Here is a 26,676-nt window from a genome sequence, read left to right on the forward strand (position 1 = left end):
TGTATGTAAGTCGGAACTGTATATTGTATAATTGTAACCCCAACCAAATTTATTTTGGTCTCTGTGACAATTGGATTTTAAAAATGTTGGGTTGTCCTAAGAACCAGGATTACCAATAAAGCTTCATTACAGACACCAGTGATAACTGTTATAGCTGATTAGCTAAGTACAGTAAATTACCAACATGCAGAGGTCCGTTTGTAACTAGGTTTTGTATGTAAGTCAGGTGTTCTTAAGTAGGGGACCGCCTGTACACCTTTCAAAAATATATCCTGCTAGTTATACCCTCACTCATAAAATTGGCCTTTAAAAAACAAAAGCAAAAGGTCAGAAGGAAACAACAAAAACATAGTTGGAAGGTTCTTGAGATGGTACTGGATAAGGAATATATACAGGGGTTCAGCAGTCATGAGGCGAGTTGAGCCTCTTGTCTCAGGTAGCACCACCTACAGTAAGATGGGGGCCGTCCCCTGCTACAAAGCAGAACATGACACATAAAAATAGCGTTTCTTCACACCCGATGTCAGCATGGGCTAGAGACACTGCATAGAGAACCCACTTACTAAAAAATAATCTGATATATTACTGCTGGATGAGGTTAAGGGGACATTGTTAAATTGTTCATCTCAGGCAGCAGAAGGTTAAGGTTCATCCCTGACTATAGAGCTGTTATACCCTCAAAGGATTACTATCAGCAGAGTCGGGAGTCTGAAATAAGGAAGGAATGGGAGTCATTTAGAAGTTTCCAGAGCTCAATGTCAGTCTGCTGCATCCAAAGCCAGCAAGATATTGTCCTGCATAAGGAAATTCATAGCTTCTAGAGCCTGTAGGAACTGAACAACTGTAATTTGTAGGGTAACTCACCAACATGTATTCATTTCTCAAACAGCACCACCACAGGGCAGATGAAGTATTACAAGTTCCAATTGAAATCAATTGATAAACCTTGTAATGCAGAGACCATCAAGGAAATAGATCAAAATATTGCTGTTCTAGTTGACAATGCATTCCCTACAACCAACAGTGTCCCAATCCATATTTATAAGAGTCTTCCATCCATCAAATCCCTAAACTTTAACTGTAGTATAAAATCCATACAGGAAAAATATATTCCCCATTATCAGGACAATTCCTGTACACGCTATATTTTTCTTCGGGGATCAATAAGTTTAGGCCTTTTTGACATTTCTCAGCTTAGATCACTTCTCTTGCCTGCATCTACTTTGATTTACAAGATAGAAATTGATTTTGTAACCTATACCGCCTAGAAAGCTTGTAACGCTTTTACTAATCAACTTTACTTCTCAATGAATTGCAGCTTCTTAATGCCTTCTCATTTTTAAAGTAGTCAGCACCTGGACACTTCCCGTAAAATACTTTTATCTGTCCGTTTTACCCCGTTTATTCATATTGAAGCTTTACATGTGAAATATATGATCAGATCAGTCAATCTCCTGGGGTGTAGTACCCCATTATATTGTGCAGGGACACATAATTTGTACAAATATGTGGTAGTATGAAAGCCTTCAATAGCTCAGCCAGTAGGAATGTATTAAAAAAACTATGTGGTGTTGCCCAGGGGTGAACCTAAACTCTCTGCTCCCTGAGGTGAGCTATAGAATGGCATCTAGTAGTAATAAATCAGGTTATTTTTTTAGTAAGTGGGCAGTGTCTCGCACCCATGTTGGCATCAGGTGTGAAAAGACACTTTTTTTAAGTAGCAGGTCCTGCTTTGTAGAAGATAACTGAAACTGATACTGCCCCCCCCCCCTTCTTGCGCTGCCTGAGGCAAGAGGCTCAACTTACCTCATGGCTGGTGCACCCCTGGTGGTGACTGTAAAGTGGATGAGATTTCAACAAATTTCATTCACCACATGCAGAAAAAAAGCACTACCCAAAATAAGTTGCACTGGAGTTTTGAACAGAGCAAATCAATTATTGCAACCTATAACAAAGATATTTGAAACATGACCTCTATGGAATTTATGTAGCTGTCCCAACATGATTCATCCAAATAGAGATGAGTAAATTATTCCAGATTTTCTAATTGATCTGAACCAATATTTCTCCAATTGCACCGGAAACTAGTATCTGCCCCCTCTAAAAAAAAGACTTTTCATAACACGTTTCTATCTCGTTTCGTAAATTTTTGACATATTTTTTTCATTTTCTCTTTGTGAGACTGCAGTTGTTAGCATCATTTAAATAGATTTGTCCAAAGCGTAAGGATTTAGATACAGTTTGGTAGTGAAAAATGGACAATTCTTGCTTAATCTAAGAGCCAACGATTAGATTCTATTAAACAGAAAGTTCCGGCATGCACAACTGATGAAGGACTCCACAGACATTCTAGTCCATAATCAGAAAATCCAAGGCTCACTAATAAGGATTAGCGGACCCATTCATTTTCAAGTTTGGCCAAGCCTTGGAAAAAATTTGGTGCTGAACAAACACCAACACCCTTAGCCAAACACTCAACAGCCTTAGATCGGGACCGGTACCTGCAAATTTCAGCATGTACCACAACTTTGCTTTTTGGGTACTCTACTCTAAAAGTAAATTCCAAACTGGTGGTGATGTGCACTCTTTCAACTCAAAATGAGTCTTCTTTTCGAGCTAAGTCTTGTTATTGGACATAACCTACTTTATTTCCATTCCAATCTGTTCCAACCACAACAATCGAAAAGCTACACAACTCTGTGATTTAAGTGGGATAAAGCCTCCAGTTATTATCCTAACCTTGACAAGGTTTTTTTTTTTCATATTCCTATGAAACAATGAGGTAAACACAAAGGCATGCATTATATTCCAGGATAATAGCGCAGTCATACCCATAAAAAAGCAATATCATTAAATGTCAATTAAAACACTCAATAGCTACAATTTGGTCGTCTATCTAAACAATAAATATGAAGAAATGCGGGAATAAAGTACATTTTAATGATCATTTTTGTGATTCCCAGAAAATATTAGGTCCTGAGCCATCTTATTTTAGCCTTGGCTTGTATATCAGGTGCTCTTTCCAGATAAAAGCAATTAGAAGATTGGAAAATAGCACAAGGAGCGCTCCTCCGAATTGTTCCACCGAGAGAAAAAAAACACCACCAAACAGCTCTATTCTCCCCTGGCGCCAACGCACATAAGAATTATTGCTTGTCAAGAAAGGCAAGACACAGGTATGTGCACAGAGCCTGGCTATTAAGTAGTTTAGTAGCGGTATTACTCACTGGATACCAGAAGGCATGGCTATATGATATATATATATATATATATATATATATATATATATATATATATATATATATATATGCTGGATGTCATGCTATAATGTCCCTTATATATGGTGTAGTAACCTACTTGTGCACCCGTATACTCCAAAACATTGAGTGACGTGTATTTTTTCCAGTGTTATAATGTCTCAACCTAAATAATTTTTTAGGTAGAGGTCAGGGGCACAATGGGCAGACATGGTACAAACAAGCTTGAAGCCTGGAATGATTAACTGCTATGAACCAAGACTTTGATCTATCTGAACCATAATGAATGTAAGTTTTGTTTGTTGTACATTATTATAATCCTAAGGTGGATCAGGAGGCCATTCCCTCCTCCAGTAAGCCCGCCCTGAGATCCCCACATGGACATGCTTCTTTCGTATCTAGGTGTAAAGGGAGTGAGAAATTTACCCTCCCACCATCACACTATATGTGGTTGGGGTAGCATGCCATGCAAATGGGGGCACTGGGTGATCATTGGGTGCATTGGGTAATACTAAAAAATCTTATTGGCAGTAGAGTATCCAGCTATTACAGTAATTATGTATAGTAAAAAAGTTAAAAAAATAACTGGCTTCATTTTTATATCTATCTGACAATATTGTGGAATGTAATATACCAATAAAGTAAGTTTGGAGGCCTTGGCTCTTTGTTTTGAATGGCTTGCATGTAATGCTTCTTCTCCCCTGTGGAGGCACTGTAGAGAAATATGAAATACTTGCTGCTGAACCCTCTTTTCAGATTTTAGCTGAGTATAGAGAGCGGGGCCAACTACTGTAACTTCTTAGGAAACCCATCTGACCATATGGGGTTGATCCCTCCATTGGTTCCAGTCTAGTTTTTAAGCCTTAACCATTCCCAAGGTATCAATACCATTAGTTTGTGTTCTCTATTGTCAAGTCGGTGGTCCTGCGCTAGGGAGTACAGCCTGTCCCCACCCACCTGACAGAATAGAGCCTAATAAACATACTAGGGGACAAAACTTATGACATTCATGGCTTGGAAACAGTAGGGACTAGACAAACAATTCCAAGTACACTGGAATCCATGGAACAACTTGGTAAAGGGTCCTCTTTAAGGCACATTTTACAGGAAATATATCGTTTTTAGTCACTTGAGTCAGAGTCTAGCTACACAATAAGTATCCCTCTTACCATTGTTTCGCAACGATCAAATTTCAGTCAATTAGCCGCCCCACAAGAGCCAAATAACCATGAGAAGCCGAATTATTTTGTTTTTCCTTCCTTTTGTAGTCCGTTACTTTTTACTTGCTCAAGGTGATGGTTTAACACACGCCTGCGAGGCTGTCAGCCCCCAATTACAGAGACAATCTCTGTACACAGATGCACAAAAGGATCTGTCCACAAACGAAGGGAGAAAATGGTCTATGTGGCGAACATCTTAACTTAATGCATCACCTGCTGCACCATTATCAAATGACGCCTGCGAAGATAATGTCTCCGAAAAACACAGCATTAAAGGTGTCGCGTCAGATGCTTCTTTCTCTATTTTTCTATTTTTTTTTCTTTTTTTTGTTTTGTTTTGTTTCTTTACCTTTCTGTTTTCCTCTCCCAACAAAGCAATCAAAGCAAAAAGTGTTAGTCACTTTCTTAATGGTCTACCCCCTTAGGCTTCGGACTTGTGTTATTTAAATAGCCTCCAGGAAGTTAGACGTCCATGATTATAGAGTGCCTAATAGCACGTCTGCCGGCATTGTCTATAATTTATTAAGCATTATTCAAGGTAGTACAGACAATAGTCATAAATGCCGGAATCTGCCACCCTCCTGCTGTCTGAGAGTAGAGACGCTCTGGAAAAAGATTAGCACCATTGTAAAATTATATGTGAAATAGTAAGGATTTCATAGACCTAAGTACCAATAATCCCACATTAAATGTACCGTAGGATAAATAGTTCAGAGTTGTACATGGAAACTGGTATTTAAGCATGAAATTTATAGAACAAGAAGATGAGAATCAGTCATTTTAAAAAGCACTCCACTTTCATTGTCACTAGTCATGAGCAGGACCAATCATCAATGTTCGGGTTCGTACCGAACAATGAAGGTTTGGGTACACTGGAGAATCATCACTCCCGAATGGTGCCAGCATTGATCACGGATGCGGAGGGAGTAAGCACAATCCAGCCTTGACCCAAACATCTTACTGAAATCTGGGTCCGGGTCAAGGTTTGATTGTGATTACCCCCACAACGATCGAGAGCAATGTTGGCACCAATCGGGAGTGATGACTGTTTAAATGCCACTGTCAAAACCGGCAGTGGCATTTAAAGCAACATGCAAACTTGGCCCAACCCTACTTTAATGAGTCTGCTCATCACTCTCACTTCAAGAGAGGCACTGCTACTCTTTCCATATGTAACATATTAACAAATGTAAAACCCCCTAAAGTTTTTGAATCTGTTGTTAAGGAAGTTTTGCTTCTAAAAGAAATCTACCGTTAGATTACCCCTTTATTAGCCATTTACGCTGTTCAGATATATGTTTATTCTAAGTGTTGTTCCAGTACTTAACTTTGGAGGCATAACCACAGTCTTTCCTGGGGGTCTCTGGCACTTGCAAGCCCTCTATCCACAAAGCACTTGTAACCTGCCTCCTCCCTCATCACTCCTACAGTCTGCCAAAATCATGTGGCAGACATAGGTATCAGCATGTGATGTGATGCCATGAGAATTCAGCACAGAGCAACAGGGGAGTGAGCCGAGGGAGCAGATAGGCGGTCATAATTTTTAGGGGGGGTGGTATAAGTCGGAGAAGCCAGGAGCCTGAAGGGACTCTGATAATGTCCCCCAAAACACTTGTGCTTCATTTACATAAACTTAATAATAAGCACTAGAGCAACACTTACATATGGTCATATTAGTATCTACCTAATTAATGGCTAATAAAGATGTAATCCAATAGTAAATATTCTTAAAATAATTAAAGACATAAATATAAATGTAATACATAGATCGATGAGGTTGTATGCCTCAAATACTGAACCGGCTAATTATTTTTTATATTTAAATAAAATATAAGAACTTTTTACAGACTTGAGATCAAGCAAAAACAGGAAAAAATTCCCAAAGGCATCAGCATCCGACTACCTCGTTAGATGCACTTACATATAAGCTACAAAAAAATGAAAGCATATAAAAAATTAAAACAAAAACAACTAAACATAATTAAAAAAAACCTGACTGCAGTGTTAATATTGTTTCACAGTTCAAAAACTCGGAATGGGATCATAATGGCATCAACAAGGAAACAAGTGTCATCGACAGCCGGGCAACACATGTTACGTTATAAATTATGCAATAAAACCTGCTACATCTGTGCTCTCAATGTGTTGGCTTAGGTCAAAAAGCAATACATAGAGACTTAAGAGAAAAAAAAAAGAAAGTGACAGAAGCCGTATGACCTTGCCCCAATGACAACTAGTGGTAGAATCAATTAGGAAAGGACCTAATGTAGTGTGAAAAAGGCAAAGTTGGTACAAGGCTTGACAGCAAGAGTAGTGGCCGAGAAACTCAAACGACTTTGAAAAAAATGAAAGGGTGAAGAGTAATAGCCGAGCCCTGGAGTTTTATGACAGGTTGACCAACGTCTGCTGGATATTAAGAAGTTATTCCTCCGAGTGCACAAGTTCAATGGCTGCCATTAAAAGTTAGTCCTGGCTAATAAATCTGGAAGTGTAGTAAATATTCAGTGTGTTGCTGATACTATTAGTAATTGAATATATAGAAATGATAATGAGAGAACAAACAGATGATGTAATGATGTATCAAAAATTACATCCTAATTACAATTAGTATGCATACTAAGGCTGCATTGCGTCCCCCATAGACAACAACGACCGCACGGACACGTGTGGCTTCGTAACACTCCGGACATGGGAAAAAGATAGGACATGTCCTATATTTCCCCATACGCAAGACTGTGCACCCTGCATCTCTATGGAGAAGGGAGGGGTCACACCTCCTCCTCTCCATCGCACCAGACGTGTGCCCCTCCCTCTACGTCAAGGCAGGCATACGTTAGTGTCAATTCAGCCTCATTCTGCCTATATCTGGTATACCAGATAACAGTATATTTCTTATATGACATTGTTCATAATGATGGGTATGTGCCAATCTATTGTCTATGGTGACTGGCAGAAGATACCCTGATGTTTGGACTCAATCCACTTTTGGAGATTTAAAGTTTTCTCACTTCTGTGAGAGGTAAAGAGGTATTCCATGTATAGAGATTTGTAGGATGGGCTCTCCTTTTCAATTCTAAGCATAATATAGTTGAAGACCAATTATATTTTTCAGAATGAGCAGTCTTTACATCAGGTTCATGGACCCCACCATATGCCAGAAGTTTTACCAAATCAGTTCCTCAACCACTAGTAGCTTTAAGCCAAGGACATAGCTTGATGGGTTCAGATACTGAGGCCAAATTGAGGACCAGGAGTCTTAATAGCCATATAAGGTGTGTCTTGCTCATATAAAGAGACCACTATCAACAATCCAATATACTGTAGTTGGGGGATCTCAAACATATTTTGCATTTGGGCCAAGAAGCCTCAAGGTATGCTTCTAAAATCAGCAAAGCCTATTGTGTCGCTGTACAGAAGGTTTTTGAGAGTCCATTTTCTAACTCATCACCCTCAGATTTAGCCAAATTCAAGCACAAGAGGCTTAAATGCCTTGTAAGATGTGTGTTTCCCATATAAACAGACCACTACTACTAACAATCCTACATAATTGGAGGGTCTCAAACTAATTTTCCATTGGGGCTAAGATGCCTCTTAAAGTAGCACAGCCTATTGTTCCACTGTACAGAAAGTCTTTGAGAGTAATTTTTCTGCCAAAGGCAAACTGGGCCATGTGGGTGAGGTTACCCTAGTCAGTCTTGAGTGCCTCTGTAGCTTGTAATTATGGCTTCTCCACTACCTTTTTCTGGAACTCGACCATCCTGAGATAGTGTCCAAATTTTAGGCCCAAGAGTCTTAAGGGCCCCATTTAAGGTGTGTTTTTCCCATATAAAGGGACCACTAGTATTAACATTCCTATATAGTTGGGGAGGTCTCCAACAAATTTTGTATTGGAAATAATAAGCTTTAAGTTATGCTTCTAAAATTAGCACAGTCATTTGTGCCACTCTACAGAAGGTCTTTGAAAGTTTTTTTTCTTCCAAAGGTGAACCGGGCCATAAGGGTGAGGTTACCCTAGTCAGTCTTGAGTGCCTCTGTAGATTATAATCATGGCGTCTCTACTACCTTTTTCTGGAACTCGACCACCCTTAGAAAGTGTGGCCAAATTCTGGCCCAAAAGTCTTAAGAGGCCACATAAGGTGTATCTTTTCCATATAAAGAGATCACTACTATTAACAATCCCAATATAGTTGGGGGTCTCAAACAAATCTTGCATTGGGGCCAAGAAGCTTCAAGCCACTGTACAGAATGTCTTTAAGAGTCATTAAGATTTTTGTGTCAAAATGTTTGAATGTCACATAATACTACACCTAAAGGTGCAATGCCCATCCACATGGGGGCTTGCACAATCCAAGTCTTTAGTAAGGGGTATCTTCCTTTTAAAGCATATTGTACTATAATATATGACTGAAAAAGCAGAATTGCCACATTACAAGCATTTGTCTGCCAGAGTCTTTGGGAATTCAAGTAAAATCAACAGGTGGAATCTTACTCTCCAATAAAATTGTAAAATTATTGTCACCAAATCCTACACAAAACCTAATACCTATAGGGCTGGTTAGACACACTTGGGCATCCGATTGCATGGAAAAAAATGACAGATTGCAATTCTAAATTGTTTCTTTTCCTGAGATAAATGGCAATGTTGCTCTCCAGCTGCTCCTCACCTTTCCACCTCCGTACGAAGAAAATACATTAATGGGGGGGGGGGGGGGTTTACAGGGTTACTACTGGTCTTCTGCTCAACATTAGCCTGTGCATATTGGAGCTGTGAGTCAGCATCCACACTGGACCACACATCGTATGTCCAAAGTGGCTAAAATTATTAGATATAATGTAAAATATCTACAATTTTTTACCCCTTATCAATTTTCTTATCTCCAATGAAAACAGCAACTGAATCTCAACTTACGAAGACCGAGGACTATCCTGTCAACCTTATCAAGTAAGAATTAAAGGTCTCGGCTAAAAGCTTCTATACATAGAATCTCTAGATTACATTCCCTTATTATTTTGCAGTAGGAAAACATAGCTCGCAAAATGCCATGGGAACTGCTGCTATTCTTTACTACTGTATAACCTATAACGAGTAAAAAAAAAAAAAAAACGGGAGAGAATAGAAGCCTGCAGACATAATAAGCCACATGCAATTCTATTCATACATAATAACTATTTACTGTTGGTAATTCACCATCCTGTGGATATTGCTTTTTGCTAATAGAGCATTGTTCTTATATACTGAATCACATTTTAGTAATGAATATGCGCTATGATTGTTTAGTAGTGGTAATAAATTACTCGGTTGGGATAAAAAAAAAATCAAGATTTCCAATAGGGATGTAAGGATTCTTTAGTAATGCGGCATTGTAGGTCAACTAATGTGCACGACAGGGAGCTGCAGCTAAAGAATGTAAAGTATGAGGTACAAAGAGGCAATACAGTAATAATATAACAGCTAGAAAAATGAATAAAAAGGAGATATTGATATAGAAAAATCCGGTGGGTGCACAGCCATTTCCATGAGGTTCGATGCTTTTCCGGTGACAACAAAGTAGTAACACAAGCTATCGGTGCTGGCACTGATCACGGGTGTTAATGGTGGGATTGAGCCTTCCCGAACCCAAATAGAACTTTCAGGTTCGAGTTTGGCTGCACCTGAATTTGAACGAGTCCGCTCATTCCTATTGGTTAAGTTTTTTGATTGGCGTAGAAAATTTGAGATAACCATTGGATGTTCCTTCCATGAAACCAAAAATAGGTACACAGGAACTTTTTAGTCCATTTGACCAGGTCGATGTAACTTCCCATGTTGGTCAAGTGGGGGTATAATTGGAACTTGTATAATTCCAAATGAAAAAAATCTCAGTAAAGGGGTAATCCATCTTCATTTTAGTAGCATTTCTTACATTGTGGGTACTACCATTAAATTGGGCCTATATTATTAATAATAATTATGGAATAATTGTAGAATTTTCATTATCGTTATTATTATTAAATCAGTTTTACAATATAATCAAAATAATTTCTCCTTTTTTTCTACGTTCGATAAATGCAATAGCACAAACTACAAGGGACATGTGCCATTACATAGATTTTTTTATAACTAATATTAATCTACTTTGATGAATGTGAGATTATGACTTCGAGCAGTCTATGCTGGATACCCATTTATGAATTCCCATTGATCAGTGTTTTAACTTTCATGACTTTCCCCAGTTTGTTCCATTATTCAAAACAATTAATGTACAATATAATAGGTTAAGTTCCAGCCAAGTGTAACATCTTAATGCATGCAATATTTATGTTACTAATTTCATTGCCGCAACGAAAGGTGTTTTTCTTTTCACCTTGACAGAGCTGCAATAAAGGGCATATTTATTTATATTGTACCGATCCCGGCATTGTTATTGCCTCGGCATTACCATAGAGTAATTGTTGTTATGTACCGGGCCCTTTTTCTATATAAGGAATGAAAAGATTTTCTGATCACATTATTTTTCAAGTCTGGGGTGAAAAACAAGAGTTTCCTAATGCCGTGTTTGCTGACTGACGTTCTTTATGCTGTCTCAACAGAGCTTGTCATGGAGATATCTTAGCGTGATCAATAGCGAACCTGAGAACATGCCAGAGCCACAGACTAGCCACATTAGGTCGTATGAAGGAGAAACATAAAAACAGTTGACTTGAGTAAGGCTGGTTAGAGGAATAAGGGAACAAGCAATTAACACTACCGATCAACCAATTAGCATTCATAGTCAGCCCGGCCAAACATGCCTATTCCTGTCTAGGAGAAAAGAAGGGATGACTAACTGTTCTCTAGAGCAGTGATTTTCAACCTTTTTTGAGCCGCGGCACACTTTTTATACTTAGAAAATCCTGGGGCACACCACCAACCAAAATAGCACAAAATGAGACTAAAACAGTCATATTATACATATAGCTAATAATATAGATTCTAAATTTATTTTACTCACTCATTGTGAAACCTGGGCCTGTTTCGATAAACACAAAAGGGATATCCTGGCAGGAACAGTTCTCAGTTTCTCCCTGCTTTTAGTATATGGTGCTGATTATTATGTGGCTCATATACTGCAAAATAAAGGGGTACAATGAGAAGTACTATGGCCATGAGGCCAGAGTACAAGTGCCAGCTCATATACTCAGCATATGAGCTGGTACTTGTAGTACTCCAGCCTCATGACTATAGTATTTCTCATTGTTATATGCAGTATACTGCTGGAGTACTAAAAGTACCAGCTCATATGCTGAGTATTCTGCCAACAGTTCATATACTCAGGCAAAAGCTCATATAGTCAGCATTATTGGTGGGCATTACCTTGGCGTTGGGCAAATGCGTGAGTCTCCCCGCTCTCAGGATGATGCGCCGGCCTCAGTGACGTCATTTTGTTGTGCGAGGTTCAAAGCTTGCGCATGTGTTATTGTACACGTCTCCTACATTGTAAGAAGCCGTGACTGCGCATCGCTGCGCATTGCCGGGAAACAAAACACAGGGGGCACCATAGTTTGGGGAACTTTCCCCGCGGCACACCCGACCATGTGTCGCGGCACACTAGTGTGCCACGGCACACTGGTTGAAAATCACTGCTCTAGAGGAACAAGATCTCTAGAGGAACAAAGGTCAATCCTTGGGTTTAGTTTACCGTTCCCTGTTCGATGTTTATACACCCCCCCCCCTGTTGCCCAAAATATAAGGATGTAACAAAAAAATAGGGCTGCAAAGTAATTCCCCGCATAGCCAATGGCTGGGCTAACAATGTGCTCACAAAATAACAATAGAGTATATGCAGTACAATCTTAAAGGAGTTATTTGGGATTGCACCTACTGGCCCTAGGTGAAAATAACAAAAACTTTTACTTATCTCTCTTCTTTGCTTTGGTCCAGTGTTATTCCTCCCTTCATTAACAGCCTCTGTTGGTATACAGAAGCTCAATGCCTGGTCGACAGTACATACCTGCTACAGTCTCTGGCTGCGGCTTGTATTAGGCTTTTTTGGATTCGTGCTGTCTACATGATGTCACAGCTAAACCTATATATACCAACAGAGTGTGTGGAGATGGGAGGTGCCCATTAGACTGGAGGGCAAGTGAGAGGTAAGTATAATTTTTTTCTTAATTTTAAAACAGCTTGAGCCAGTACTAAAAAAATGTGCAATCTTGGACTACCCTTTAATAATAATTATTTATATAGGGCACACAGATTACGCAGCGCTACACATAGCTTGCAAAATCCCCGTCCCAATGTGGCTCACAATCTAATCAACCTACCAATATGTTTTGGAGTGTGGGAAGAAACCTGAGAACCCAGAGGAAACCCACGCAAAAACCGAGAGAACATACAAAACCTTCCCTGCTTTATTTTACTTGGGTCTGTATTAGTCTCTGTGGATTATCATGGAGACATGGGCATATCCTCATTTTATTAAATTGGAAAAGTCAATTTACCTGATCAGTCAGACATTCCTGTCCATAAAAGGGCTGCACATGGAGGGTCATGTGATCTCTAACTGACAATTGTTAATGGACATATAGAGATCACATGACCCTCCATCTGCAGTCATTTTATGGACTGGAATGTCTGGCTGATGAGGTAAAAGACGGGAGGCTTCATTTTACATATCAAGAAAGATGTACAGAACTTTTACTAGATATTTATTGGTAAATTACCTAATATTCCACCCCACCCCCCCACATTTATAAACACATTACAAAAACATGAGGTAAGGTGGACAACCCCTTTAAAGACTTGATCTTTATTTTGTCCTTTGTAGTGCTGTAGCTTCTTCTATTTTTCTGTTTGGCTGTGGATCCATGCACCAGGATTGTCAACTGTGTGCACCCACCACAATTACTGTCACTAGTGGAGGTAAGTCCTGGGATTGCTGCCATCCTTCTTTACTGGGTCTCTGATTGCAACTCAGAACTAATGGGATTGAGCTGTAGTATAAGGGACAGCCATGACCAGAAATGATTGGGACTATAGGAGTCATTAATAATTTGTTAGTGGATCATGCACTGGTGTATGATATAAGTTCTGCCCCACCACCATTCTGGATACATCAGAAGGGTCCTAATATATACAGAGATCGGTCACATTGGATACAAATCCCAATGGTGCTTTTAACAGTGACCTTCAGTCTTGAGCAGGCACAAGCAATAGCAAGTGCACAGGCATGAAACAGAAATGCCCGTGCCGACCCACTCTGCCGGTCATGACCCCCCCACATGCTTTTTTGGGGTGGAGATAGCGTAGAAGGGAAATAATCACAATTCCTGGTGGTTCGCAAGGAGTTGTGATTACATCAGGTTTTGAATGCTACAAGTCCTGACAAATCTCTCCCATTTTATAGTTGATCCGATATCAGTGTCGGACTGACCCACCAGAGGCCCAGAAGATCCCCCGGTGGGCCCTGGTTCAACCCAATACAAAACCCCACAGGTCCATCAGAAAACAACACAATTTGAAGGCTGAATATATTTCCTGGGGGATAATGAAGAGTGGGCCCCCAGATTGATTTTCTCTGGTGGACCTAAGAAAACCCAGTCCAACACTGTGTGGTATCATCCAGTTTATAGAAACAGCGCAGCCCTAGAAACACAATTAGATTTGTGATACGAATAAAGCGAAAGAAAATCTCCCGTATTCCACTTATGTGCCATTCAGATCACTTTACATCATGTTCCTTCCATCTGACGTTACTCATTACCTGCAAAGTCCTGAATGTTACTACTTAGCTTCTTAATACGACCCCCCCGTGGATTTCGGGCTGCATACGGCGTTGATCGTCCTCACAGCAGCCGCCATTCTACAAGGACGCGTTCTGTTGCATTACTTCTGAATGACCTTTTCTATTTTATGGCCATTTTATTCATTGCTTTTGTATTTCAGCAATCTCCTTGAATGTTAACCGTAATTAAGAAATGTTAAGCTTTACTGCGTACATTCCTGCCGCACGTCTTATAAATATTAGTCGGGCAATTTAGCGAATCTGGCTATTCATTATTTTTCATTCATTTACGCTAAGTATATGTTACACTAGCGCCGTGCTGTCACACTTTTAGCCTTTTGTGTTGTAGATTGTGGTGCGGCATGAAATTGCATGATACAGAGGGTGATTTCGCTCTGTCCTTGCCGTTTCTCGGAAATTGCGGTATTTTCTGGAACGCTCTTGCCTACACACACGCTGATAAATTGTTCATTGATTTTTTTTTTCCAGGTTTGCATATAAAACTTCCATTAATTTAGATACTATTATTTACAATAATATCCCCCAAAGGGAGATGGAAATCTGTTGCGGAGGTTCATGGAGAACCCTCATTTGGCACCTCTTGGATAAGATTACAGTAGGTAATAAATAATAAATCACTTCTGGGTAATGAGTTTCCTGCCTTGAGGAACCAGTTTTAGTTTAACCACGTTCCACAAATTTAGCAGTTTATATAATGCAATATTACTTATATTTGTGCAGGACGTGTTCTGCAGAAGGAAGATAGGAGGCATGTCACATTAAAAATGCAATCTCATCTTTAGGCAGTATGTTATAGAGCAGGAGGAGCTAAACAGATTATACATAGGGGCTCATTTACTAAGGGTCCGCGATTCCATCGGGTTTCCCGAATATTTACGTGTTGTGCCGAATTGCCCTGGGTTTTTGGCGCACGTGATCGGATTGTGGCGCATTGGTGCCGGCTCGCATGTGACAGAAATCGTGGGGCGTGCCGTTGGATAACGCGACGGATTCGGACAAACTGCGGAATTTAAAAACGTAATTGTGTCGCAAGATCGAGCACTCACATGCACCAGGAAGAAGACCCGAATCCTCGTCGGACAACGCACCGCAGGATCGCGATAGGACTGGGTAAGTAAATCTGCCCCGTAGTGTCCTATCTGCAGGCAGCATGTTATAGAGCAGAAAATGCTGAGCAGATTGTACATAGTGTCTTATCTGCAGGCAGCATGTTATAGAGCTAGATGAGATAAGCAGATTGTACATAGTGTCCTATCTGCAGGCAACATGGTATAGAGCAGGAGGAGCTGAGCAAATTGTGCATAGTATCCTTTCTACAAGAACAGGAGGTGCAGAGCAGATTGTACATAAAGTCCTATCTGCCGGCAGCATTTCATAGACAAGGAGGCGCTAAGTAGATTGTACATAATGTCCTATCTGTTGGCAGCACATTATAGAGCAGAAGCAGCTGAGTAGATTGTAAATAGTGTCCTATCTGCAGGCAGCATGTTATTGAGCAGGAGGAGCTGAGTAGATTGTAAATAGTGTCCTATCTGCAAGCAGCATGTTATAGAGCTGGAGGAGCTGAGCAGATTGTGCATAAAGTCCTAGCTGACAGCATGTTATAGAGCAGCATGAGAAGGTTAGCAGCATCTTACAGAGCAGAAGGAGCTGAGTAGATTATGCACAGCATCCTGTCTGCTGGTAGTGTGTCAATTCCATTTTACCTCCACTGTATAGTTGTGATTCCTATACACAAACAAAGAGTCCTAAACCAAAAAATAAAAACACGATAATGATAATAAAAAAATGTAATTAATCCTTTTAAAACAATCGTATTTGGACTAAAATGACTACCTACTACTAATAATAATAATAATTGTATTAGGAATTTATACAAGAAATGTGTAATTTTCTTGAGATTTCGATGGTTTTCCCGTTTACATTATTTATTTATTTTTTAAAATAAAATAAATAAATAAAATACAACAGACTCCATTATCCTGATGATAAAGCTACAGGAATCTGGTGGAGCAGACTATTACGCCTGTGTGTACATAGCTAGCGGCAAACAGATATATTTGGTCTCCTATCTCCTCGAGTGCCAGACACTTGTGACCCGCATTATCTGTGTACAAGTAAAGCCGCGTATTCATTGCTCTTCCATTTATCAAAAGAACCAGATGCTGGTACAAGCAGGTCCACAAATCCCGCACACTCCGCTCTGCTCCTACAGATAATACTTCTGTCCATGTTGAACCTTGTTCCAATCCATATTTTGGAAAACGCTGACTTTGCATTTCCGGCTGATAAATCGTACGGATAAGGAATATGGGGATTAGAGAAATTGAAAATACAATAATCCACAGAATAATCTAGAAAGGCATGTGGATTGTGAGCGGGACCGGTATTTATTTATTACCGGTTTCCATAATTTTATATATATATATATATTTGTTAGTGATAATGGGAACTCAAGGAGAAGGTGGGGTGTTATTTTCTTTGTAGTAGGAAAATTCTATCGGTAATGGTAAAAATATTTTTTTAAATTTTTTATTATAGTTAAATATAACGAATATCCTTGAAAACAAAGAGTCACCATGACTTCATAGGCAACAAATTGTCCCTATAAGTGGATCTACTCACTAATATAAAGGACCAAATGCTAAGAGCTTTGAGATGAATACAGGTGAATACACTGGACCCATGTGTCAGCGATGGCTTTTGTCTGAATCCCCTCCTGAGGTCATTTATGCGTTGGCCTACAATGCGGCAATCCTCTGTTCTGGCCTTGATATTAAACAGCTTCGTAGCATTATGTACTGGTTTCTAAATTCCACCATTTGTTCCCCAGGCATTAGGCATTTAATTAGAAAGCTGACTACTTTCCCAGCGCAAAATGTGGGTCAATATTTAAAATGCAAGAGATAAGGATTCTATCATTTCCATGCTTGCTAAGATCCTGATATTCATGAAAGGAACTTTACATGGGATGCAATTTAAATAATACAATATAGATGTTCTAATATCCAGATGTAGGGAATGTTATCCAGAATCTGATAACACACAACGAAAAGTCATTGAAATGAATGCAAAAAGAGTCAAGATGAGGTTGGCTTCAACTGTACAATATATTTAAAGGGAACCTGCCACCAGGGACCTCATTTTCACTGAAGACAGGTTGCAAAAAAGCCCATTACACCTGCATTAAAAATAAGCCTTTCTGCTTTCTCTAAGCATTTACATTAGAATATAATTTACCATGACAGAATCCTGTGTGTAGTCACAGGGGTTGGGCTTTGGATGCATTTCAAAAATCAATATGTGCCTTGTTTATGCTGCAGACTCCTCAGCTCTCAGCCCCCACCTTTGAGCTCATGTACAGCTCCTCGCTCCTGCGCAGAGCTCACAGCCTGGTGAGTTGACATCAGTGGTGGAGGGAGGAGCTGTACAGGAGCACAAAGGTGGGGGCCAAGAGTCGAGCAGTCTGCAGCACAGACACCTCACATGTTGCTTTTTTAAATGCATCCAAACCAAAGCCCAACCACTGTGACTACACAGATGATTATGTTAGTGTGCAAGGTAAGTTATAACACTGTTATATTGTAATGCAAATGCTTAGAGAAGGCAGAAAAGAATGGGGTTCATTCTCACTACGCTTTAGACCTCCGTTGTATTGATACATCAACCAAATTTCGGATGTATCAAACTAGCATGTACCCCACTGTATTCTAATATAGTGGGATGCATCATCCTGTTTCATACCTCCTCCCTGCAAGCAGGAGGAGGATTGAGGATTGGCAGCAACCAGTGATTGCTGTTGCCAATGCACAAGGGGCTTTATAACTGTCCTTATATGGGCAGTTACACCACTAGGGACCATAATATTAAAGAAGACTTGGCACTCCAAATGGTGAATGCAACATAGAGAGAATCCCCATATTTACAAATGTAACATTTCGTTATATCCAAGACCTTCAGCAAACACGGATTGCAGGGAAGTACAGGGGAAAAAGAGTGGAGTTAAGGAGGCAGTGAAAGCGGCGGCACCAAACCAGCCAGAGAAGTGCTCACTATCACAGCTCCGCTTTCTTTTCTCTGTACTTCATTGCAATCCGTGTCTGATGAAGGTCTTACATAGGATAAAACGTTACTTTTGTAAATTTTAGGATCGCTTTTCACCCATTTAAAATTTTCTCTATTTTGCATTCAACATTTGGAGTGTCAAGTGTTCTTTAATGTTATGATAGTTGTATGGATTGGTTATCCTACTTGAGCACCCTATCTGCTCAAAGTGATGTAACGTGCAGTTCTATAAAAAAAAATCACCAGAGACCTACCTGAGTATATGCTCAGTGGAGGCCAGGGATGGATGCAATACTTGGCATCCGGTCCTCTTAGACTGAGCTCATCCAAAGGCTCTGATGTGCATATATGTCACTCAGCAGGAGACACAACTTGTTGCATCTTTCCATCCTATCTTTTCCACAGCATGCAACAAATTTTGTGCAAGCAGGGCTTCTGTCTACCAGTACAAGTCTATAGATAAGTTCAGCGTATACATCGGGAGTGTTACCAACATATACACAGAGCATATAAAAAAAACAGGTGTGAATGTAGCTCTAGTTGACCTTATTATTAAAGGGGTTCTACCAAGTTTGATTGTTCTCTACAGGACAGGGAATAAGAATCTGATTTGTGGGGGTCAGACCATTGTGACCTTCACTGTCCACAAGAACTAGGTTCCAGTTCTCACTAATTGATGGAGCAGCAGTTCAAGCATATGTCCTGCCACTTCATTTAATTTTAAGGAGATTGATATTAAAAAATGGTATTATAAGTCCTACTTCCCTAACTGATCTCATACTTCCGGGGCTTCCTGATGATCTCTTCCATAGGGTATCTCTTAAAACATATGAAATGAACTCAGCTAATCATTGTCTGAGGTGGGTCACCACTGTGGCCCGTGAATTGCTGAAATGAAATTTTCTGCATGGCTAAACCTGCTTGTTGCCACAAAGGAATACTACTATTAAGGGCTCCCAGATGGTACGGTTATTAGTTTAGGATACATTTTGGAATCTGACTTGCTTTTAAATGAATTTACAAGGAAATACTTGGAAATTTGCATGGAAAAAAAATGTCATGCTAATGGAACACATTTGCATAATAAGGACCCTTAGCATCTCTCATAAGAGTCCTGATGTGATTAACCTGACTTTTACCTAATCATATAATCCTATATATTACAGAGCTCAACTGTTCTCCCTTTATCAGATGTCTCTGTAATTTTCCTTTAAAGCCAGAATTTAGAATACAGAGCAGAATTGTATCCTAAGACTGATATAAGCCGTTTAATAAAAATGGTCATCAATTAGGACTAATGACAACACCTTACACTATCAAATGGCAGGAAAACCTATAACAATCATAAGTGGATGTAAAATTGATAATTGCTTTAGTAGGATTGGGTTATGGAATCTGAGAAGATGGATACGATTACGATTTAAGAAACAGATGCTAAATGGACCACAGAAATGTGTAACGGATCTGACTAAGTGTTTGACATCCAATTAGTATTCCCACCATCCAACACTATAACATGGCCATTATAACTGACAATGTAACTTACCAGTATTACGTCAAACAATACAATAACTAATATAATGGGGGAACCACATAACTTATCTCAGAGACGAATAAAAATAATTTAGCCTTAAAGGGGTTCTTAAAGCGTCCTTGGTTCTATTTTCTCTGGCACTATTGATTTACACATACACTTAGATGACCTAGAGGTAGAATTTCTTGATCCAGAGCCATTTCTTCTCACAAAACTGAATTACTATATGCATCAGTAATCTAATGCCGAGTTCCAGGAACAAATGCAGTCTTGGATCAGAAAACTGTCCGACGCAATATCACCAGAGTCTTCTGTGCAAAGGCATGCATAATAGAAAATTCATTTATTACACGTGTCAAACAGCAAATCAAGCATCAAGGTTACGACTCTGCTATCATGGCTTGATATTCTGGCTACCATACTGGAAATATAAATAATATTAATAGACCGTATGTGTTCAACGAGACTGAGTAGAATTCTTGTGTTCTAAGCATTTCACCTTTTTTTATACAATGGTGAAGGTTGACATTCAATGTAGACAAGAGTGACCTGACTATAGCTGGCTAGATGTGAATGTCACATCGCAATGTCAGGTATTGGTATTCAGTATTAGAAGTGGGATGTAGATAAGTGGAAACACAATAGGACCTTTGTTGAAGACCAGGTTTGAGTCCAGAATTGAGTCTGCCGATAACACCTGATAACTGTGTAACAGTGTTAACTGATTAAATGTTGCCGGTGGAGTTATATATAAATGGCTTGTGCCTGGCCCCATTTTTTCTGGGCTTGGCACCTTCCAAAGAGCTCAACAGCATTTAAATGCTGCCCATGACTTTACTGGCAACATTTAAAGGTTAACACCCATAAAAGGTGCCAGTACCGATCAGGGGTGCTGCCGGAAGCGATGAGCATTCAAGTTCGGCACAAAAACCCAAACAGAAACTTCTGGGGGTCCACTAATCCTTAGCAAAGGGTTCATATTTTGCATTGGATCTCAACAACTTCACATTTCTACTGAACAGTTCTCTTTAAAGGGAATCCATTATCCCGATTTACCTACCAAAACTAGATGCTATGTTATGCAGTTATGCAGAGTCCACACATGCCACCAATAATGGCGAGCAGACCAGTAAAAATTTTGGTTTGAAAAATAATATGAAATATTAATATGAAACTGGCAAATTCATTGGATTTAAATCACTGTGACAGAGGGCACCTCTGAGGATTTTCTCCCCCGTGCAAAGTTGGTTAAGCTTGTGTGTGTTTTCATTGGTAAAAGGGTAAAAACCACATGATGTAGTGTGGGGTAGTATAAAATCCACTATGCACAATCATTCATTTACAAAACCTTATCATTCATGGAACAGTTGGGGAAGTTCCAGCTCATATCCATGTCAAGGCTTATATTACATAGACAATGAAGAAGTCAATGCATGCAAGTAACTGAACATGGCATACTCTTTACTACCTATACAATATCAGTAGATATCTAAAATGGCACATTTTCATTAGAAATTATCCAAACTGACAAAAAATATGTGTTGAATACTTTGATTATTTTACAACATCCCTTTATGGATTCCTAAAATACGTCTGTTCTCAAAGTCAACTCTCAATATAGGTTGGCAAAACACAACAGTAAATTGCCAAGACACCTACCTATTGCTTATATGTCTGGTGAAACAACTCAGGGGGGAAGAAACATGCCAAAATATGTGATCTTTGCCTTCCTATACTTTCCAAGTACAAAGGCAAACTGTTTTTATTGTATGTTGTAAGATCATCCAAGGGACCAACACCGGGATCCCTTTCGGGAGAAATAAAAGTTTACAAAACCTTCAAAGTAAACTGGATGGAAAAATAAACAAATAATGTTCTGAAAAAAGTTAGAACTGTGAAATTTTCAAGTTGCCCTTTGGGATCCCTGCATACAATAAATCAGCTTTCCTTTTCAGAAGTTTTTACACTAGTAGATGTCAAAACCGCAAAAAAATCCAGATAAAGGATTGCGGTATTATTGTAGCTACGTGATGGAATGTAAAAATGGCCAGAAATGTTTCATTTTCTTTGCTAGATATTAACATGAATTAAGTTAGTAGGGGTTATAATGTAGGTGCTTCAACTTTCCTCCCCAAGCATTTTCATTTGACTTACAGTACCGATTGGAAAGTGTAATTGTTGAGTATAATGCATATAAAAGGTTAAAATTATTTATTCAATAAAAAATTTGAACCCCTAAAAATCGGCCTCTTGGTTCAGTTTGGATGTTTAAAGCAGTTTACTATAGGGTAGGTCATCAGTATCAGATTGGTGAGGGTCTATCACCCAGATCAATTGTTCGAAAGCAGTTAATAAACAAAGAATGATACAGGAAGCAAACCGGAAGTAGGCAGGAAGCAGGCTTCCCCGTTCTCTGATTGATGGTCACTGGGTTACTGGCTACGTTTTCAAAGAAATATGAGCTGGATGACTAATACCAATATATGGATGACCAATACCAAGGATAGACCAAGAATTTCTTGGCCTCATGGAACTCATTCATCGGCATTGTCAAGTAATGATCATATTTCATTCTGTACTGTTGCGTAGAGCAAAATTTCTCCAAAAGAACAACAATTTGTAAAGACCAAACTTTGTCTAAGGCTCCATGCACACGTCTACAAACGGCAGCCATTAGCTAGCCGCAAAAATTGGCAGATAGCTAATGACCGCCATAGATCTGCACTGTGCATTGGCAGCCATGTGGCCACACCACAACCGATAGGGTAGGTCCAATTCCTGCCATTAATGGTTGCTCAGCTCCCTATGGAGAGGGTGAGGTGAGCATCACTCACACCCTCCTTTTGAAGCTACCTTACATCTCACAGCTCACAGATGTGGATGAGGGCATGGAGCCAAAGCCAGATGTCCTACAAAGACTTAATTGTTATTATATATTATATTGGCTGACCATTGCTGGACTTCTCCAGCATACAACCATTTCAATGGTTGATCCATTCAAAGAGCTTTTACTGGCCACGCAACAGTAGTAGCACTTATGTAAAAAAATCCAACTAGAATTAATCAAAATATTTTGACTATACAAAAAAAGCAATATGACCTTTATCTGCATTATAATTTACCAAAATACAGTGATAAATGTAATAAAAATAACATAGTACTTACAATATGCAGCTCTAAGTAATCCCCAAGTCCCGTAGAGCTGTCCACTCGGACCAATACTGCTTCTTTTTGTGCAGTGCTAAACCCTATAGCCAGTCTGTCTGCCCGCGTGCTGGGCCGATCGTTTGGTGGCCATGTGTAAGTTATTTGTCCTCCTCCTTTACTAAAGATGTATGTTGTCCCAGCTGTAGAACAAAAAAGAAAATGCCGGTTATGCAAAGAATAAAAAAAACATTAAAAGTAATTTCACTCTTTAAACACAAATTTATTTATTGGTAATAAATGCCAAAAATGATACAATAAGGACGAGGACAATAAGGACAATAATAAAATATCATAATTCCATGTAGTGTATCCATACCAAAATGGAAAGCTTATAGCAGAATTAACAGAGACAAATAAAAGAAATGTCTGATAACACCTTAATTCAAATTTGTGTGAGGACACCATTGGGGGGGGGGGGGAGGTTGAATTAATGAAACACCATTCCCCATTTTCTGCAGGTGCAGGACAGGCATGCCCTGTGTCAGCCCATTAAGCAGCCAGGCGCACCCCCTTCATACACCTGCACTATGGAAGTAGTGTAGGAATATGTGAAAATCCTGGTAGTACAATAGGAGCCGCAAGGTTTTCAACGCCAGAAGTATGGTGCACCAGCTTGGATAAATCATCTCCTCTGTCTTTGGATTTTATTTACATGTAGAAATTTTCCATAGCAGATTAACTGGGTTGGGGAGCCCCAAATCACAAGCATAAGATGCGGCGTACCCTTGGATTTGAGCCATCTAAAAGATTTATCAATGCTACAGAACCATTAAGGGACAAATTGAATTTAAAGTGAAGACAGTAGCCCATGGTCTGAAATTTACTTTCTGAAGGGAACCTGTCACTACATTTTTCACAAATACAACTAGTGACAGGTTACCATAGAGCTGCATTCACTGATTGATGCCCCTTTAGTAAAAAATTATTTCCCTCAAATCCCCATAAAATCAACTTTATGACCTTGCATATAGACAGTACCGGAATAACAGCAGTAGTGAAGGGCGGCACAGTGAAGTAGCAGATTAAGATCCAAGGTGGGTGCACACTTAAAGGTATCTGACTATAGGTCCCAGGGATTGCAAATGAAGAAAGCAGGCGAGCATCACTCCGTGAAGATGAGTAGTTTTTTTTATTTCACAAGTGGAATATGCAACGTTTCAGCTAGCTCAATGTAGCCATTCACAATACCGGAGTATGTCATGTGACCGGATGACACCATCTAAGGTCCTTTAGCCTCCTAACATTAGCAAATAGTACCCCATATATATATCTGATCACATGAAATCACAGCATGCCTCCATGGATGAGGAGTAGAAGTTCATGCAGGCATGCTGTGATTTAATGTGATCAGATATATACATGGGGTACAGTTTGCTTAAGCTAGGAGGAAAAAGGACCTTAGATGATGTCACCCTGGTCACAAAAAATAGATTGCTGATGCTCTGAAGGCATGGGGAGAACCTGCTGGATTCAACCTGAGGAGACCATGCTCCCCCGAATCTACCTAGATTTGGCTATATGCAAGGCAAGGTTATAAACTTGATTTTATGGGGATCTGATGGAAGCAATTTTTGCAAAAAAAAGAGTGTTATTATCTATGTATGTATAATATATATGGAGGTGAAATAAAATAAAACTCTATAAAGAAAATATTGGGTCAATTATGTTTTCTTTGCCAAGGTACAGGCATCTCTGGAAGATAACTCGCTTCAATCTTTGTCTTCAAAAACATCTTTCCTGCGTCGCTCCATCACTTGTCACTACATTTAGTTTCTTCACTCTTGCCATGACACATAATTAAAGTGAGTTGCCATGGCAATACATAGCAATATATCCACCTTGATCCTCCATGGGGATGAATGGAGCTAAGAACCTGAGATCTGGACATAGGTTTTCTATTTTTTCTATATTTTTTTTTTGATGAACTGATTCCATCTATTTTCCTCTCCTTGTTGAAAGCTCTTTTATTATTATATATTTTCTTTATTCTTTTATTGTGTATTTTATTTCTTCAATGATACAATTTCTCTTCAGTCGACTGTACAACTCTAGGAACATTTCTTTCTTATGATATCCTTGTGTTAAAGATCTGGCATTGTAAAGCCAATATATTGCACTAGGAAGCCATAACCCATACCAGTTACTTCATTCTGAAGTTCGGAAAAGTTACTTATCTCTTGACACATAATACGAGTAGTGGTGTTTCAAAAGCAGGTTCTGAGTTATGGTCTGATTTGAAGACATTTTAAAGATTTAGAGAAATGTGCTGGTAAAATGTTCTCTACAATACTGTGGAGTATTATCAGAATTATCGAAATTGAAGGAAGTAACAGGTCCATTTGTTTCATTTTGGGTGATTATAAAGCAAAACAGAATTCAAAGTAGGGTGATACCGAGTCATTAATTGATTTACCAAAACTGAAGAATAGGGTTAAAGGCTTTAAAAAAAAAGGCTACTAATTTTAAAGTCATTACCTGATATTTGAAAATATGTTTACGATACCATTAGAGATGAGCGAGCACTAAAATGCTCGGGTGCTCGTTATTCGAGACGAACTTTTCCAGATGCTCGAGTGCTCGAATAACGAGCCCCATTGAAGTCAATGGGAGACTCGAGCATTTTTCAAAGGGACCATGGTTCGGGAATAAAATGTGTTATTTAATTGAAAAAGAATGTCTTCTGATAAGTTATCAGATGTATGCAAACATCTGCAATCTATTCTTCACTGTTCCGCGCGTATATTATCTCCCGACAAGTTATCAGATGTGAAGAACAGTGAAGAATAGAATAAAAACAGTGAACACAGGATCATTTAAGTGAAAAACACAGTGAAGAACACAGTGAAGAATAGATTACAGATGTTCGGCACATCTGCTTACTTGTCGGGAGAGGAGATACGCTGTCCCGGGATCCGCTCCTCTTCTTCCACTGAAGTCTCCCCGATGTCTCCCTGCTGCCCGATGTCTCCCTGGTGCCCGATGTCTGCCTGCTGCCCGATGTCTCCGTGGTGCCCGATGTCTCCCTGCTGCGCGCGATGTCTCCCTGCTGCGCGCGATGTCTCCCTGCTGCGCCCGATGTCTCCCTGCTGCACCCGATGTGTCTCTGCTGCGCCAGATGTGTCTCTGCTGCGCCAGATGTCTCCCTGCTGTGCGATGTCTCCCGGCTGCCGTTCCGCGTGTATCTTCCGACAAGTAAGCAGATGTGCAGAACATCTGTAATCTATTCTTCACTGTGTTCTTCACTGTGTTCTTCACTTAAATGATCCTGTGTTCACTGTGTTCACTGTTTTTATTCTATTCTTCATTGTTCTTCACTGTGTTTGTTTAATTAAATGCTCGATCTCGAGCAGGGGAAATACTCGTCCGAGCAACGAGCCGTTTCGAGTACCTTAATACTCGAACGAGCATCAAGCTCGGACGAGTATACTCGCTCATCTCTAGATACCATGAAACATTTCCAAAAATTTTCTCCACGAATAGGCCATCCTTAATTCAGACAAGTTGTGATTTTAAAGATTCAGTGACTGCTGCTATTGTTGAGTGGGTCCTAACCACAAACTTCTGGGACCTCAACCCCCCACCGTTAATGCCAAAGTTTAGTTTTGGCAATTAAAATTGAAGGCGCTGTC

The 26,676-nt window shown here is 39.6% G+C and overlaps 1 protein-coding gene and 1 long non-coding RNA gene across 18 annotated transcripts in view; both read right to left on the minus strand.

Annotated features, from left to right (window-relative positions):
- The window catches only part of NRXN1 (neurexin 1), a 1,062,013-nt gene that overhangs the window by 211,752 nt on the left and 823,585 nt on the right, over positions 1-26,676 (minus strand). For all 17 annotated transcript variants that reach the window (XM_072140344.1, XM_072140342.1, XM_072140343.1 and 14 more), the window contains one exon: positions 23,006-23,187. In XM_072140344.1, coding sequence (XP_071996445.1) covers positions 23,006-23,187 — 182 coding nt within the window. The remainder of the gene's footprint in view (positions 1-23,005; positions 23,188-26,676) is intronic.
- LOC140120428 (uncharacterized) lies at positions 11,298-12,083 on the minus strand. Its single transcript, XR_011853783.1, has 3 exons — positions 11,811-12,083; positions 11,449-11,563; positions 11,298-11,350 (listed from the first exon to the last, which is right to left on the minus strand). It is a non-coding gene; the product is annotated as an uncharacterized lncRNA (long non-coding RNA).

The sequence above is a fragment of the Engystomops pustulosus genome, chromosome 3 (assembly GCF_040894005.1).
Source record: "Engystomops pustulosus chromosome 3, aEngPut4.maternal, whole genome shotgun sequence".
NCBI lineage: Eukaryota > Metazoa > Chordata > Amphibia > Anura > Leptodactylidae > Engystomops > Engystomops pustulosus.